The sequence below is a fragment of the Andrena cerasifolii genome, chromosome 2, assembly GCF_050908995.1.
Source record: "Andrena cerasifolii isolate SP2316 chromosome 2, iyAndCera1_principal, whole genome shotgun sequence".
NCBI lineage: Eukaryota > Metazoa > Arthropoda > Insecta > Hymenoptera > Andrenidae > Andrena > Andrena cerasifolii.
In genome coordinates, this window is record NC_135119.1 from 21812222 (window position 1) to 21830020 (window position 17799).

General features: G+C 46.3%; 3 protein-coding genes across 6 annotated transcripts in view; 1 reads left to right on the forward strand and 2 right to left on the reverse strand.

The window, feature by feature from the left end:
- Window positions 1-1557: 1557 nt before the first annotated feature.
- LOC143378442 (uncharacterized) lies at window positions 1558-3986 on the reverse strand. The gene is made up of 5 exons (XM_076830150.1): window positions 3593-3986; window positions 2368-2673; window positions 2056-2309; window positions 1750-1884; window positions 1558-1668 (listed from the first exon to the last, which is right to left on the reverse strand). Exons 1-3 carry the CDS (start codon window positions 3984-3986, stop codon window positions 2242-2244), a joined length of 768 nt encoding a protein of 255 aa, XP_076686265.1. The 3' UTR covers window positions 1558-1668; window positions 1750-1884; window positions 2056-2241.
- LOC143378949 (uncharacterized) lies at window positions 3494-15634 on the forward strand. Its single transcript, XM_076831105.1, has 5 exons — window positions 3494-4999; window positions 6053-9529; window positions 9626-9766; window positions 10155-12110; window positions 12253-15634. Exons 1-5 carry the CDS (start codon window positions 4631-4633, stop codon window positions 14146-14148), a joined length of 7839 nt encoding a protein of 2612 aa, XP_076687220.1. The 5' UTR covers window positions 3494-4630; the 3' UTR covers window positions 14149-15634.
- Window positions 15040-17799, reverse strand: part of Fas3 (fasciclin 3) — a 352366-nt gene continuing 349606 nt past the window's right edge. For all 4 annotated transcript variants that reach the window (XM_076831167.1, XM_076831165.1, XM_076831169.1 and 1 more), the window contains one exon: window positions 15040-17645. In XM_076831167.1, coding sequence (XP_076687282.1) covers window positions 17448-17645 — 198 coding nt within the window. In that variant the 3' untranslated portion in view covers window positions 15040-17447. The remainder of the gene's footprint in view (window positions 17646-17799) is intronic.

Genomic DNA, 17799 nt, shown 5'->3' on the forward strand with positions numbered 1-17799 from the left:
TGTAGACTTACTTAATGAGTGCGTACTTAATGAGTACAAACAGTATATCTACATAGACTTACTTAATGAGTACAAACAGTACATCTACATAGACTTACTTAATGAGTACAAACAGTATATCTACATAGACTTACTTAATGAGTACAAACAGTATATCTACATAGATATAGTGTTTGTACTCAATAAGTACGCACTCATTAAGTAAGTCTACATAGATATACTGTTTGGAAACACTAATTAAGTACGCATTAGCCACAGCAATTTGTTGAATATCGGCTGCGTACGCACGCTTAATCAATCCGCTGTCAACTTGTTCGTTTACTTAATCCAACGAATACGCTTGATAGTAAATACTTGTGCAGACAGAGTTGCTTGCATGGCTCCTTTTTGCAGTGGATGGCTTTCACGGAGTGACTAACGTGATTATCGTTAATAACTGAATCAAGGGAACTCTGCTAACCTTGGAATGCAAGTAGGATCTTCGATTTCCAATCGATCTCGACACCTTTGTGGTATTAACATCAGGGTTGCATGCAGGGCCGAATTAAAACCTTTAGAGGCCCTAAGCACATAAAAGATTTCGAGATCCCCTTATACAAAGTGATCACTTCAACGCAACGTACGATTTCTTAGGCATTTCCAATAATTTTACTAAAAAGTGTTTCTAACAAAAGTTAGATTTTAAAGTTCAGAAAATTTCTACGGTTTCCCCCCTTTATGTTTCCCGTCAGAATCGAGCCAAAAGGGACTGCGAATATATCGCATGGGGAAGTCCAAATTTTACGTAGGGTTTCCCAGAATCTCCCTTCCCCTATTCAAGAGCGAAAGGCGTTCAGCTCGTGTCCGGGGCTAATGACGGAACGTGCGGGAAGACGAATGTAATTTATTCGGGGTTTACCCAGGTTTATCGTTTTTGGAAGGAGAGAAAGAATCCCCGAAGGGGCTGTTGTACAAAAAGTCGTATCCTGTCCTTCCCCTTCCCTGGCGCAGAAGTTGTAACATCGCCGAAGAATGATTGAGGAAAGTCGAGGGTATAAAAAAGAAAATAAGCCCAGACCCTCGAATTCTCCCTCCCTGCGCCGAATATTCGCAATGGCTACCATACACACCCTCAATTAACGTCATTTGGGCGAAATCCTGTTCTGCAGGATTGCCCGAGGACACAGGTCCCTGCAGGATCTAGACACCGCCCAAAAATTACGAATCGAAACCCCATTGGACCATTCGCACCTCCGCGTCGAATGGCGATCCCTAAGGACCAGCATAGAGGGCGCAGTGTCGACTGGTTTCAATATTACAACTGGAATTTACGAGTCAGAATGTCTGAGAGAGTCACTGAAAGCTGAACGTCTGAACAATACGTAAGCATCTTGCAAACTTTGGAGCTTGTTAGACTTCTTATGCTTCAAGCATCATAGCAGAAGCTATCTTTTAAATTCATCTTTTATCTGTTCCATACTGTTAGGGAGGAAAATCTTCCCTCGATAACAAGGAACAATTTGTATCGTCACGTTTATTGCCAGTCGTTTGTAACCCATGAACTCTTCTTACATCGTAAGGACAGGTTTGCGGAGAATTACATTAGTCGTTCTCAGGAGAAGTTGCCAATGAACTGACACTGCTCTGTCATGCTGTGACGCGCAACCCACTTGGTGTCCGTTTCTGTATCTGCGATTATATCATTAAGATATTACGGAAGGTACCTGGAACTGATCCCAATTCTGTTACAACGCTCCCAACTCCGCTTACCGGCGATTATCAGCATTCCATGAACGCGAACATACCTCGTCGCTGGTCCACTTACTGGCTCATTTTTACCCGTTACCTTCGAACCGAGCGTCCGTCTCTTTGGGGCGCGAAACTAGAAGGGAGCCCCCTTCATTCCTGCAAACAGGGCACACTTTTTTACAGCGATTCCAGAGCATCAGTGCCTCGTTATGTCATCTCGTTAAAAGTGCGTTACATGACACGGCCGCGATTCTAATTGCCACGATTTTACTGGCTCGCTGAAGATCGATAATCGTCCGGTAGATCCTGCTAACACGATATGTCCACCTGCTTGCTTATGAGGAAGTTTCGATATTACACTTAATCGATCGCTTTTTGCCGAGAGTTATTTTATTTTTCCTAGACTCGCGACTTCCGCTCCTCCAGTAATTCATGTGCGCGTAAATCCTCGTTTTTCCACGGATCTTTACCCAGTGTCAGTGTTTTGCAATGGAATTAATCTTCACCTTAGCTCTACGCGTCTTTCGTTTGACGTTGATAAGCTTCTATTTTTTTCTTGTCTTGCAGTGTTAATTTTAGTCCTGGGGAACAGACATGTAAAGCAACGCTCAAGGTGAGGTACGCTAATTTATCGAGTACCTCCGAGGCACACTTCGCTGTGGAACGAGCAAATACTGTCGCACTCGCTGTCATCATCCGAGTCCTTCTTCTTCCACGCCTTCCTACACGCTACCTTTCTTCTCCTTCGTTTACCTTTCAGCCTTTTTTGGGCTTTGCTTCCACCCGCTGCTTCGTCGTCTGGTTTCTCTTCTGCCTTTCCTTCTTCTTGGTCTACCTTCTCACCAACATCCTTTCGTTTCCTTGCAACTGGTCGCCTTCGACCGGGCATTCCTCGACGAAACCTGGTCCTGCGAGGTTGTCTCGGCAAGAACCACCCTACGGAAGTACGACGTAAGTGTAGGAATGAGGAAGAAGAAATATATTATCTGTGCAAATTACTGTACTGCACATACTTGTTGTGATGGGCTTGTCCCGTAAGATAAATATATTATTATTATTATATATTATTATTAATTATAGGAGATCCATTGATCCAATTAATTGCATAGAAAATTGGGATATTCTACTGTGTCATTTTTTTTAATGGATTTAATGAAAGATTTTTATGCTGAACTTTCTACTGTATATTTATTATATCTTAAACTATGAATAAAAATTTTTCTTGGTTGAAAATATGCAATAAAGATGGCACCACAGTCCATGAAAACCGACCACCTCGAAAAAAATTGCTCGATTTGTTGCCATGATTCTGGTCGTTCTGTTCATCCGATATAAAGAAACCAAAAAGATTCTCGAATTATTCGTACATGACTATCGTTGGCAGCAGATTTGGATTGAAATTTCAAAAATTCTTAAAATGGCTGCAGTTTGAACATTAAGTGTCGACTTTCGCGATTTTTCTTCGTCTTTTTCGGGTTATAAAATTAAAAAGAAATTAGAATAGAAAAATATTTCCGCCTAATTCTGCTGGGGTTGATAGCGACACGTCTGCTGAAGATGCGTGCACAAGATGGGCACAATCGGTCAAATAGAATTCGAGATATCGTGGCAAACATTTTCTAAAACACCGTTTTCAGAAAAACGCGTTTAAAGTTTTGCAAACTAGTTCTAGTTTAGAAAAATTTACTTACACCTAATCCGTCACGCCCCTAATAAAAATCTTTCATTAAGTCCATAAAAAAGTCCCCAAAAAAGTTAAAAAAAAAATTGAATGTCCCAGGAGAGTACCCCCTTAAGCAACGCGGTTTTTATATTAATATGCAATGATTCCCAGCGTTAATCAGTGTCAGAAAGAAACATTTACTTGTCGCTTCCATAATCTCTGCCGCAATGTCCATCTTTGACGGAGTATCCTGCAGGCATGCAATATGGCGCGGATTAAGAAGTTGTTGTCTCACTTCTATCGGGGGTTTAATGCACTTCAGGAATAAATCCGCCAGGGAAACGTGTTTCGTTATCTGCTTTACTCTTTGTGCTTTCGACCCTCCCTTGCTCGACCTCTTCCTCTTCCTTTTGCACTCGCGAGACTTGATTTTCAATTCCGCCTTCGTAACATGCTCTTCTTCATCCTCATCGATACAGTCAACTGGCTGTCTGCGTCTCCTTTTTACCTCCTCTACTTTCCGCGAGCCCAATAACTTGCTGGCTTGGTCTCGTTTCCATTGCCTGTACCTTCGACACTCGGGACGGTGAAACATATTGTCTGATGCGTGGGTAATTTGACGTAGGGTCTATTAACCAAAGGGGTTGCACGTGTGCTGGGTTTACAGATGAATTATTAAAGGGGGAGGTTTCGTAGTTTTGTGGAGTGACATTTTGGTTGGGTTTTAGTGTTCCTGATAGCTTTTTACGTTAAGTACATGATGGAGTTTGGAGGTATTATCTCGGTGGCTTAAATTACACGGTTACATTTTGTTACTTCTATGAATTTTGTCGCAAGGGCGGCACGAGACTCCTATCGATTGTTTCTTTTTTAGCAGACGTCAAGCGAGTACTTGTGTAAACATATCACTTCACATTTCATACTGTACATCGTCCCCAATGGGGGTTGGAAAACTTTTCAAAATTCTAAGTCACATCAAAAGCATGAAACTGAAAATCACTCGTTGCTACTTGCCACTAAGGAATTGGCATGAATAATCTGTGGGTGAAGAAGATTCTCAGTGGAACTTCAAATTCGTTCTTCGAAGAGGGTATAGGTTATTTGATACATCGAACATTACGCGAAAATGTTACAAGTTTGATTTTTCACGACACTTTACCCGCTGCTTGCGATTTCGATCGTCGGAGAAGCTCGGCGTGAGGAATCAACGTGGCGCCGTAAGACATTGAAATCGGCAAGATGGATCTGGAGAGCTCGAAGGGGAAGTCGGTCGTTGAGTTAAACCGGGAGAGAAGGGAATTAGTGAAGGAACAACTGAAGCAACTCGCGGAATGTGAGGAAGTAGTTTCCACCGAGACCGTGGATGCGATTGGCCGAGTGACCGACGCGGTTCGGGCGGCTGACAATAATGCGCCGAGCAGCGACGAGCTCGACGAGGATCTCCAGGAGCAATATAATGATTTAAATCATTTCCTCAATTTGCCGGACGACACATATTCCCTTACCGAAATCAGGCCCCAGCTTCCATCCTGCGTCAGATACGGAATTCGCGCAGGAATGACTCACATTAATATGCCCAAGTTTTCACCGCTATCTAGGGGCCATCAGGTCGGTATACGACATTTTAAATAAAAGCTGAAATCGAATAAACCTAGCAAATATGAATTCCTGCTTCCATTGAAATCAATTGAAGCAGTCGCGGCAATTAGTCAAGAAAAGGCACGTTTCTGAAAACACTGTAAGTGTCAAAATTAAGAAAAAAAATTATCGGGAAATGTTTTACGTGCTAATACTATAGTATAGAATTTTATTTTGGCACTTAATGCGTTTTCTACAAGGGCTCTCCAATTCTAGAATGCGTAATAGGGCGGAGCGGAAAATTTAAATTTAAATTTTCAGGTGGCCTGGGTGCGGGGTAGTTGTCTTTTGATTAACCGAATACAATTGTAAACAAATTTTGGAAAAATATTCATGTCTGCAGGTTCCTTTTTCTCCTAAAAATGATTATATAATCAGCTAGTATATAATCATTTTTAGGAGAAAAAGGAACCTGCAGGCATGAATATTTTCCAAAATTTGTTTACAATTGTATTCGGTTAATCAAAAGACAACTCTCCCGCACCCAGGCCATCTGCAAAATTCAAATTTAAAGTTTCGCCTACATAGTATCGCTCCGCCCTAACGCGTAATATCTCTATTTCTTGATTAACAAGGTGGATGTAGAAATTGTGTGATATCAGATTTGCTGCGAGCTCGCAGGTATGTAAAGTAGCCAAAATTGAGGGAAGTTGTATACATAAAGTGTCCTTCTAGAATCTAGAATATCATTTCGACGTTTGACGTTCACTACCAACGATATACAGATCATATACCCCAGATATCCCAGTTGCCTGTAATCAGGCGCCAGAGTTTCTGCAATTGAAAATCGCGGTTATTGCAAGTCTCCCGACCCGTTGATAGTAGTTTCCTCGCGATCGGTAAGATGAAATCGCTTGGCGTACCACTCTCGCTTAAACTCGAGCGGTCGCCTGGATGGAAACCGCGCACACCCTTCAATTTTGTCTGCTTCGCATCCGCGCGGAGCGATGTAATGGTAACCGACGGGAGATACTCGGCGCTCTCGGTCGTTCGATCGCCGTTGCTTATCGCTCGAAATGACAGGGTGGAGCAACGGCGATAGCTGCTTTTGCAACAACGACGGTGTACAAGTCACGCTGCTGGAACGAGGCGGTTATCGACCAGATCGTAGAGGACGGGGATACGTTTTACTGCGAATCGTACAAGGACATCAGCACCGACGATCGACGATTGCTATCCATACTCGATCTGACGAGAACGCTCTGCGTGCAGAACAAGCTCACCGTGAACGTCAGCATCGAGGATGCGGCATACGCCGGCACGTTCCGTTCCGTGGAACCCACGAAGCTGCACCTGGTGAAAGCGCTGGACATGTTCTTTAAACGGCACAACGCTGGAATCATGTCCTCGCCCGTGTTGCACATAGCGATTTGGAAGGACGCGAAGTACTACAACATATTCGACGGTCAAGCTAGAACGGAGACCTGCGAGCCAGCCGCAGACGGTGTCAGCGGGACGGCGAAGCTGTTCCTCGTCAGGGATTTGATAGGAGTCCTCTTTATTATCCTGGAGAAGAGCAACGTGAAGGACGAGCCTTTCGTCCTTTACTCCATAGCCATCAGCGGCGTCGAGCACTATACTCAGCCACCCGACGCCGACGAGCCAGAGAAGGCCGACAGTAAGCCCCAAAGGCGACCCAGTGGTTACAAGGTGCAAGAGAAGTATCGGGCTGTAGTCCAGGGCTCTTACCACATAATGCATCCAGCCATTCCAAAGCCTCTACGTGGGCGGACCTCCTTGGTCATAGCCCTGGCCGCCGCAGTCTATTCGCGGCTGGTAAATGGCAACAAGTGGACCAGCGCCCTGGTCGACTTGATCTTCAACCAGTCGAACATCTACTTCGTCGATTTGGTCCGCGTGTTGGACAAGGACCTGGACTCCGGGGACTTCATGCTGCGGCTGGACGACGCCATGGGCGACGTGATCCTCGGCGTTTATTCCGCGAAGGTGAAGATCCGAACGAACGTGATACCCGGCTACGGTCATAAGAAGGGGAAGCTCAGCTTCGACAGCGGTATACGCGAGTTCTTCGAGTCGCACGATTGCGGCCTCCTAGACGTGAAGAGCTTCTTCTACGCCATCTGGAAGCACGAGGACACGTACTACTTCATGGACCCGTTCGCCTGCGACGACGAAGGTTTCAGGAGCGGTACGGCCGAGTTAGACGGCACCATGAAGCCTGGGGAGGCGGCTTGCGTGACGATGAACAGCTCCATCAACCAGGTGGTGGAGACGATTATGGAGAACACTGGGAGCAGGGAGAGGGACCCATTCGTGGTGCACGGGATCAGAGTGCTGTACGTGAAGACTGGGACCACGCCGGGTGGCCCTCTGGAGAGAGTGATCTATAGGGAGAAAGGCACGAATCGCAGGCCCCAAGCGCCGCCAACGGCACTTAGGGATAGCGAGATGCGAGTTGCCGGCGAAGTGGCCGACATGAAGCCGACGATACGGCCCGAGATGGACAAGATGAGGGACGTCGCTGTCCAGTGTCCTGATCTGATGAGGTATGCGGATTTGTACATGATGACGGACGACGAGCCACGGACGTACGTGGTGATGCCGCCCGAGGAGGAGAAGGAGCCAGAGGAAGTGCCCGATGAAGAGGAGGAAGAAGAGGAGTTTGAAGATACGCGGACGGAGCGCGAAGAGGACGAGTACACCGAGGACGAGGAGGGCGAAGCGGGAACCGAAGAAGCTGATGAAGTAAAGGAACCTGAAGAGAAGCCGGTCGTCAGGGTCATCAAAGGGTACAATGTGATAAATCCTCACCGTTTGGTTCTTCAAGGCTCGAAGAACATCCTGGACGAAGGATTCGAAATCAGGTCACGGGGGAAGCAAGGATTGATCGCGGCGCTTACAGCGCTGGCTTATAGAAGGCTAAAGGATCCTACTGGCTGGCGGAACATAGATATCGATCAAATGGTCGACGTCAGTGACAAAACATACGGCGACGTTATAGAGTGGATCCGTAGAGGGCGTCCAGAGATCAAGAAAAAGGAGGATGAATTATTAGGAGAGCAGGAGGAGGAGGAAGATGAGGAGGGCGCGGAGGAAGAGGAAGAGCAGAAATTGTTCCCTGTACCGAGCCACTTAGACCTGACGATGTTGCCAATCAGGCTGAAGCTGGGCGAAGACGATGTGTTCTACAAAACCAAGATGACGGTCATTCAGGGAGAGGCGACTCCCCTAGCGAATCTTGGGGAGGCTCTCGAGTGTTACTTCAAACTGTACCCAGAGATGGTGTTGGAGAACAAGAGGCTGATGTACGGCATTTGGAGGGAAGGCGAATATTTCTACCTGTTCAATCCTTACGGCAGCGACGGAGAGGGTTGGCGCCTTCGCGACTACCCAGCGTCGTTCTGTGTAGTGGCAGGCTTGAAAGAGCTGGTCGATCTCCTCTACGGTATCATAGAGTTCAACGAGCCCGATTTTAAGATACACTTCGCGGAGCTGGACTCGATACAGCCTGGCAAGTATGCGACGGCGCATGAGATCGTAGTGCCGGAGGACGGTATCGAGCTGTTCAAAACGAGATTCTTACCGATCACCGACGACGATCTGGCGAAGCTGGAGGCCGAATTGAAGGTGGACGAGGTGGAGGAAGAAGAGGACATACTGGCCACACTCGCTGTGGAGGAAGAGGAGGAGGAGGAGGAAGAGGAGGAGGAGGACGAAGATAGGAGAGCTCGTTTAAGGGAACTGGAGGCAGAGGAGGAGAAGCCAATAATCGATCCTTTGCTCGAAATTAAAGAGCAGGAACAGCCTGACGCGCCTTATCGTCTGAATTTAATTTTACTCACGTCCAACATGAAGATCACCGAGCAACGCGAGAAAGATATAACGGAAATACACGAGCAGATAGCCATGGAGAAGCTGAAGTACAATCTTCCTCCGCCATACGTCATGCCATCGAACAAGACCTTGGTCAAGCTCCTCGAAACGAAACGAGCCAAGAGGTCAATTCCCTCGTTGGTGTCGAGATTCTCCATTGACTCTCGGCTGGACGTGAAGAAGAAGCGTGGCTTCTCTTCGATGTACCTGGCCTCCAGATCTGCTATGGTTATGCCGTCCACCACGGGCGAGGAGCGCAAGGCCTCGAAGATGATCAAGCTGTCCCCAAAGAGATACTTGTACTCTAGAATTCTACCTATTTGCCTGATGCCTCTGAGAGCCATCGACGATCTGTACATACAACACGAAGAGGCAAAAGCTGTGGAAGAAGAAGAAGAGTCTGGCGAGAGACGGGATGATTTCGTTCTTGACGATATACCCGAAGTACCAGTCGGGGTTCGCATCAGACCACAATTACTATCACTCGGGCCAATCATTAGAACGCCAATCGCCGTGAAGAGGGTGAACACCTGCACCGAGAAGAAGAAACGCAAGTGCCTGCTGGCCAAAGGCGAGGAGGGAGACGCTCTGATGGAGAAGCTTCTTTGCAATACCGAGGACTTGCTGCTAGAACTGTTCTTCCCTGATTTTAAACAGAAGGATCAGGTTCGTGAACTTCTGAGCGATATCGTAGCGCTACTACTTCGCGTTGCTTAGAAACAGGGAATCCGATCATTCACGGTTCATTTCTTGCCGCGACAGTTGCAATCCGAAGAGAAGAGCACGGATTCTAAGAGCAAGAGTTCGAAAGAAGTGGAGGAGTCTGAAGAAACTACGATTCGGACGAGAACCTCGGGTGGTCAGAATAAAGGGCAAGAGCGGAAGGATTCTGTTGGTTTGAAAGTGAGTATAGTAACTTTCGATGTAGATAATTCTGTAAGGGAATCGGGAAAGGTTACTAACAAGACAAACGTGTCGTTCGTTCGGCTGGTTAGCAACAACTACTTTATGTTTACGAGTCGGCTGCGGACGGAGGCCTACCTCGATCGTCCTCTGTTTTCGGCCAGACGCTCCACGGCGAGCGCCTTGTCGCTTGGCGCGCTTTGCAAATATGTAATTCTGTTCTTACAGTTCGATTAATGATTCTGTGAAATAATCGTCTATGTATTAAGATATTCGAGAAACTTTTTCGGTGCTCATTATACTGGGGAACAAAGATAATACTGCAGTGTTCTGTTGTAAAATAATTAATTGACACCATCGACTACACGAGTCCCATTTTTATCCTAAGCTTACGGGGGATGGAAATCGAGTACTCCAAGGTAACATATGTCTGGAGAATCGTGCTCAGGTCGAGCCCTGCCACTTCAAGTCTTGCTTCTTCTCCGCGTTGCTATGCATCTTGGCGAAGATCAAGGTGGACCCAGATCGCTTTCACGGCAGCACGCTGGACCAATTCATCTTCCTGGGCGACAAGATTTACCAGCGAACCGGGAAGCTCCGTTACAAGCCGTATCGATGGTTCCACCAAATCGAGATCCTCCACACGATGTACAATGTAATCACGAAGCAGACTGTCTATGCCGATCCAGAGAACTCCGAGGACGACGATCTGCGGTTCATAATGGAAACGTTCTTCGAGAAGAATCAGACCGGTGTGCTGGTGTTCATCAATTGCTCGTACGCGTTCTGGACTGCGAATAACAGGCACTACCTGTTCGATCCTTACGCGTGCGACGAGAAGGGGAACGCCAGCGAAGAAGGGTACTCCTGCTTGATGGAGTTCTGCGACCTGGGCGCCATGCTCGAGAAAATTCAAGCCAATGTCGGGACGAACGCGAAGAAGCCTTATCGAATCTACACGGTGTGCATCGCTCACATGGAGATGAAGAGGCGCAGGAAGAGACGGAAGAAGAAGAATGTTCGGTGCGTCGAGAAGACGGAGCAGGAAGATCGCGTGGTGGAGTCAGCAGAAATGGAGGTTTCCACCGAGTCGGAAACGTCCCTGATCGAACTGTCCGACTGGGTGAAGGTGGAGTCGAAGACGAGCTTGGTTTACGACATGACGATCCCCGGCTTTGCGCCTATTAAGCATTACAACGCGTCCATGCTGGACGTAATCGTTCTGGAGAATGAAATCACTACCCCGTTGCTGGCGCCCTTCAAGAAGTCCTCGTTTAAGATGATGCAGGGTCTGGACGAGTTCGAGGCGGTGAAGATGTTGGTCAGGAGGAAGACTTACGACAGAAGGTTCAAGGCGCACACGGCTGTCACGACGCCCCTGGATCTTTGCATCATGGCCTGGTCTTTGATCCACGACCCAATCACTTGGTCCGTGAGAACGGTGAGGGGATTGTTCGAGGCTACCCTCGATTACACGTTCGACAGCATATTAGCCACCGAGGACTCGACCGTCGGCAATATGACCGATGGTCTGTTGCCCGAGTTCGAGATAGCCAATTACGTCTTCCGCGTGGTGTTCGTCCCGTTGCATTACGGCACCCTTTACGCTATCGAAGGCTGGAACCTGAAGATGTCCCTGCAGAGAGTGTTCGAGACGCCTAGTTACACAGGCGCCATAATAACTTGCGGGGACGCACACGTGGGCGTGACGAAGAAGGACGAGAACTGTTTTGCTTGGTGGGTAGCCAGGGGCACGAAGAATCTGAGGATTATCACCTCATCGGACATGAAGGAGTTTTTAAGGCTGATCGTCAAGGAAATCGATCAACCTGACGCGGCTATATTCGTGATGAGGGTGATCACTGTCTCCTACGCCCAAAAGATGGACCCTGATTGCAGCGATACCAAAGGGCTCCACGAGCCTGTGGTGCCAGTTACGTCGCTGCCAGAAATTCATAGGATGCAAACCGCGCCTTACGATCTCGAAGCGATCTTCAGACCAACTGTACCGGATTCTAAGCCGATCTTCGTACACGGAACGGTTGGCTTGGGCAACAGAGACGTGGTAAAGGAGCCGAGAGTGAAGAGGTGTTACTTTGTCGCCATCTTAGCGGTGATGGTGAAGAGGGACATCATTCAAAGCCCCATGCCAGGAATGATAGACAAAATTCTCGAGGTAGCTGAATCCGTTTACAGAGAATTCCCGGAGCCGAAGTTTCATACCGAGCACATTTTGCGCAATGTTACTGTGATGAACAGGATCTTCGATCTAAGAGACAGCACGGGCCCTTTAGTGATGCTCACTGTGCATCCTCGAACTCTGAGAAACGACTTCTATGTTCAGGTTAGAAACCTTTCATTATATCAGTATGAAATTTTACAGGTGTGTCATTTATTTTGTACGAGTTGGATGGCGAAACACTTTGTAGTAAATACAGTAATTTTTATGGAAGTTGATATATAGATATTGGAACTGTTCGCCGTAGGTAAGGAAGCACTTGAAGAGATATTTCAAATCGCAAACAAGCGGGATCATACACTTCACGAACTGCTGCTACGGTTTCTGGTACTCAAGAGGGACGAACGCCTATTACTACTTGGACCCTTACCAATGCAACGAGAAGGGGAGGAAAGTTTCAAACGGTGGGAAGGCTTGCCTGGGCATTTTCCCGTCCGTTTGTCAGATGGTGAAGCATATGTGCATCAATCAGTTGGAGGAGACCAGCGGCTTCTTCATTCATCAACTTCACGTGGACACGATCAACGTGCCTGCGTTCAAGACCTTCAAAGAGGACCCGATGTGGTTGTACCTGGATTACCATTGGAACTTCAGGCACGCGCCGGATATCGTGAAATCGCGGGTTAAGAGGAAGAAGGAAACGGAAGAGACAGGGAACCAAAACGTGAAGCAGTTCTGGAACAATTACGCCGTGGAGGTGTCCAATCTCATTTACTCCGTGTGGGGTACAATCGGCTCCTACGATTCCAGATTCGGCGAGCGAGGTGGAAAGAACCACGCAGCCATTTGCGTGGCTACCCTAGCCATGCAGTACCTCAGCCATCCGTCCAGGTGGGGTCCGGCTATCTTGGATTCAGCCGTGATCTGCGGGGACTCTTATTACACAGAGAGCCTAAGGAGCGCCGTGCAGAAGTGCGCCAAGCATTTCAACAAGTACAACTTGCAGCCGTGCTTCAAGATCTTCCCACACGTGTGGACGATCGACTTCAAGGAGGGTATCTGTGGGATTCTTTACGGCTCTCGGACCAGAATGACCCTGGCCGCCGCGCTGAAGCTGGCTTTCGAGGAGTCACCGAACGTTCTGATCGAGTGCAATAAAAGCATCTTATCGGCCTTGGCTGCTAAGGACGGATACTACGTGGCTGATCCCTGCTGGGTGGGTCCGCCGCTGTTCACCAAAGATCACGGGGCGATCTACGTCCTCCGCTGCAGGAACATGAACTGTCTGGTCTACGCTGTGGTGAAGATGCTGAACACGAACCAGAGGCTCGACTTCCGCCTGACACCGATCGCGTTCACGTTCGAGCAGGAGGACTTCAACTCCGTGGACAGCAAGGCCCGCGACACCCGGAAGAAGATCCTCATGGACCCTATACGAATCACTCCAGGGAAGGCGCATGGACCTGGAGCAACGATACCTGGAGCTAACACGGTGCCAGACGGAGCTTCGTACCTACAGTATCACAAGAACCTTGCCGTGGGCATACAAAGAGGCCACGAGCTGGAGAATCCTGAGCTGCCTAGTGTCGAGCCCGTGTTGGAGAAAGACAACAGGACCAGCGTGTTTGTCAGCACCACGTGGCACTTGAACGTTGGCCAGGCAGCTCCTCTGGAGAAGAAAGTGCCAGTGTTCGACCCTAAGGCGGTCCAGCACGTGCCAGAGCTGTGCGAGAAGCGGGTGGTCGATTCGTTCGAGCCGCCAGAGATAGTGCAGATGTCTATCACGGACATGTTGGCAGCTTGTGACGATTTCCCAAAAGTCGTGGACTTTACCAACGAACGCACCAAGGTGCCAAGGCCGCTCGCGTGCTCTGCCGCTCGTAGCTTCCTCACCGACACTGCTCGCGAGGAATTCCGCGCGTGGACGTCCGACATGCGGCAGAGTGTTTATAAAAAGTACAAGCATCGGCTTGCAAAGCCTCGCGAGCCAAGAGTGTCTGATGGAGGAGAAGGTATCCACACTATCACTGAAGAGGAGGCGACCGATCCTGGCGAAGCGCGAGACGAATCTCCGGGTAGCCCGGATACTGAGAGAGGAACTGAAGCTACGGAGGACGAAACGGTTACGGAAGCCGAAGCCACGGAGGACGAAACAGTTACAGAAGCCGAGGCCACCGAGGATGAGGCATTAACAGAGGAGTAAAGCGACGTTCGATGTACAGTAGGAGGATAAGATTCTTAGTATTGGAATAATTTTGGGAAGGTTTGTGCGCAATGTTACGTACATTAGCGCTTGTGCTCCTCTTCTTTATGTAAGTATTTCTTCGCAACTTCTTAAGAGTGTGATCGTTGTTACTGTGGTCCTCTATTTATAGCTGTGAGTAATTTTGATAAATGTGCATATGAAAAACATTCAGCGATTAAAGTACTTTGTACTGCGAGCTTCTTTCAGGACGATCACTTTAACAATGCTTGTGGAACATGCTTTTGAGGATAAAAGACACATACAGTGCAGTGATGCAATTTAATTGTCTACCGTTCCGATGCGTGTTTATTCATAGAATTCATACGTTTCTCGAATAACTTACGCAATCAGCCGCGTAATCGAAGGCAATGGTAATCGGGTGTTTGTCTCGGGTTAGGTGATTCAGCGCGAAGCGCATTTTGATTCAGCAAAAACTGAGAAAATTGAAGAGCTTCGTAGGAACATTTACATTCTTCAACGTTTCCAACACTGTTCCACTCTTGCGGAAATATTTGAAAGTAGCAAAATTCCTTATCCTCGCTGAATTATATGTTTGTTTTCTTAATCGCTTCTACCACCAGTACATTAATTTATCCGCATTTTTGGTTGCTAAACGATCGCGAATCGTTTTTCAATCCTTGCGAAATGGATTCACATTTTTCCGCGGTGAAAATTAAGGTCGATCGATGAACAGAATGAAAAAATCGTCGACATTCGGAATAATTGATTTTAATGCAGCAAGTAGTTGCTGAATTTCCAGGAAAGTGTTCATCCAGACGATAACATCGCGCTTGGTAAACTTCCCTCCACGTGACAGCTTGTTTCTCCAGGAAACGAGTAACACGCCGCTTGTCGATCAAATTGTAATTTATTTGACAAAAACGAAACGTACAAATTAGTCGTAAGAGATGTCAGTAGTGGACGGCAATTAAGATTAAGACTTAAAACTTTACAGCAGAACAGTACATACATAATTAGCGAATATTATTTTATCAAGTTTACTCTATCCGCGATGGCGATGACACAGGACGAAGCTTACAACGATTGAAATCATAATGGTAATAGTAGAACGATATACGAATTATATTAATAAAAAGAATTATACAGACGTTCGTAAGTAGTGAAAGCATTATTACGATAGGTCACGCCTTAAATACCTAGGGACACAAAGTGAATGGCGGCGCACGCAACTGTAAGATGATGGTTCCTCGCTGATCGCGGTATAAAAGAAAGTAAAAGTACGATTCGTATAATATATATCCATCAAGCATTCGAAAATTCACAATATACAAACACAGCGCGCGTCGTTTTAAAGCAGCTTGGATCGTTCTGTTTGATATGATTGAAAGTTATCGTCGACACGTCGACTTAATAATTATCTTCAGTCACTTTCTGCGCAGGACATCGAAGGCAAAGTATTGTGCGCTCTAAATCGTTCGCAAAAGATATTTAAACCGGGTAAGAGACATTTGTTCATACGCTGCATCTTTGTTCGTTGAATCCTCGTTAAATTCGATATATTTCTGTTCCGTTAGCTATTTAATTATATCGTACACACGTATTCACAGAAACTCATACAAAGCGAACTTTTCAAGCAACCTCCTGGCGGACAGCACGTACTATAGAAATGCTACACTCATAGATTACATTTAAATGCGCGATAACAATATTAACAATAGAATTTAAGTACATAAATCTGACTTTCATATATCTCCTGGGAACTTGATGCATTCCTCACTGGAGCAGTAATTTCTTCATTGACGGGATCCTGTTCGTACAATCTAAGCTTCCCATGTCTTTCAAACTCTCGCAGAAACTACTTGCGAAAAAACATTTAGTCACGATGAAGAGCTTGTCGAACGGATAAAGTGTGAATGCAGGAGAAAAACTGGTACGACTACAGGAACGAGTGGTCTTATTCCTTTTTCTTTTTTTGTTAGCTATTGGAGCCGATGACAGTTACATGAAAACATGGATTGTATAATTAATCGAATTAGTTGTCCCATGTTCTGACTGCATTGAAAGAATCCTAGTTTAGCCATTTTATAATTCGATTGGACAGGGTGTATTTTTGATAAACAGTCTTCCAGGGGTCGTCGAACCTTATTTTAATGTGCATATCATTTCTTCTTATTGAAGAATGAAGGGAAATGGTGGGAGAAACAAGTTTTCCAATGATTCTCGCGGTACCAGAGGTGTACAGTGTTCTATAGCAGGTGTACTTGCTTCAGGGTCTGCATCAAGTTCTTCGTATCTCAGCGTTTTACGACCACAAATCGACACACACACACGGAGGAAATGATTAGGATCTGTCGTTGTACGCGCGATACACTTTCGCAACGTTTCATTGAACCTTTATTCCTGCTCCTTTATTTCTGAACACTTATTTCTATCATCTCCTCGCCCAACCTTGAACGCTGAATCTTCCGCGACGTTTCTCTGCCACTGGGTGCACGTCGAAAGGCAAACGGTTAACACTAATGGTTTATGGTAACGCAAATCCATTTACCCGCATAAAGCTGCACATTTCTGCACCGACCAGCTTCCCTTTCCCGAAACGCGCAACGAAGTAACGCGTTTATAAACGCGTGATTCCTCAACCGTAGACTCGGGACAATTTTAACAGTACACGGGTGGCTAGAATCGCTGCGAATTGCATTTTAGGTCGTGGAAACTAGTGCAAGCACGATATTGAAAGTTACATTCCTTTGTTCCGTAAAAAAGTTTCGAAAATTTCTATTCTTGCGTGTCTATGAAACTCTTTTAAAAATTCCAGCAATCCAGTTACGGTTAAGTAGCTGCTTGTAAACTTGGTGAAAAATTGGATCAACACGTACCGATTATTGGGCAACTTTCTGACAAGCGATACGTATTAAATCGTTTTTAATTCCCGTCGCCTTATATTCATAAATTTAAACTTACATAAAATGATTTATAGAGTAACTTGTAAAAAATGTTAAAAATTATAGTAGATCCTTTTCAGTTAAGTGTAAAGGTCCGTCAAGGTTTTCGCGATTATCCTAAAATTGATTTGGATCGTTACTCCTTAATTATTTCACTAGTCTTCAATTTCACGTAAAATGAAATTGATAAGTTTTAAGGAAACTTCCTAACACTAATCGTTATGTATAAAGTGTAAGGCGAAACGTTTTAAGAATTCAACCGAAAAGGATCGATTAATATAACGTGTTTGTTGATGATGGAAAGATAGAAGTTTGATTACGTGTTACAGCGTTAAATGTCGCGCGATTGATGATTTATTCGGCGGGGGTTTGCTGTTGCTCTTCCGTCGCCGGTTTCGTGTACAAAATCTCCGCGTACTCCGTTTTGTCCTCGTTCAGGCGGCGTGGACCGACACCTTGCTGCGTCAAATCCAATTCTGCGTAGACTATTCCTGTTTCGCCCGTAGCAGGATTAGAATTGTTCTCCTGCGCAGCTGGTGCAGTGGTCTGAAGCTATGAATTTGAAATTATTTAGACTCGTGTTTCCCAGTTGCTCGCGGAACCCATATGATTTTCCACGGGATTCGATTTTGTTGAATCGTGAAATAATTCATAGACGTATAAAAGCAGAAAAAGTCAAAGTTTGAGGATCGATTTACACTTTAAA

Excerpts from the sequence above, each read along its gene's own strand:
- LOC143378442 (XM_076830150.1), bottom strand. The coding sequence starts at position 3,986 with ATGTTTCACCGTCCCGAGTGTCGAAGGTACAGGCAATGGAAACGAGAC. Across the intron at positions 2,674-3,592 it reads AGAGATTATGGAAGCGACAA|CTTCCGTAGGGTGGTTCTTG; the intron begins GTAAATGTTTCT and ends ACTTACGTCGTA. Across the intron at positions 2,310-2,367 it reads CAGCGAAGTGTGCCTCGGAG|GACTAAAATTAACACTGCAA; the intron begins GTACTCGATAAA and ends TCTGTTCCCCAG.
- LOC143378949 (XM_076831105.1), top strand. The coding sequence starts at position 4,631 with ATGGATCTGGAGAGCTCGAAGGGGAAGTCGGTCGTTGAGTTAAACCGG. Across the intron at positions 5,000-6,052 it reads CGCTATCTAGGGGCCATCAG|GGTGGAGCAACGGCGATAGC; the intron begins GTCGGTATACGA and ends TCGAAATGACAG. Across the intron at positions 9,767-10,154 it reads AGGATTCTGTTGGTTTGAAA|CTTACGGGGGATGGAAATCG; the intron begins GTGAGTATAGTA and ends TTTTATCCTAAG.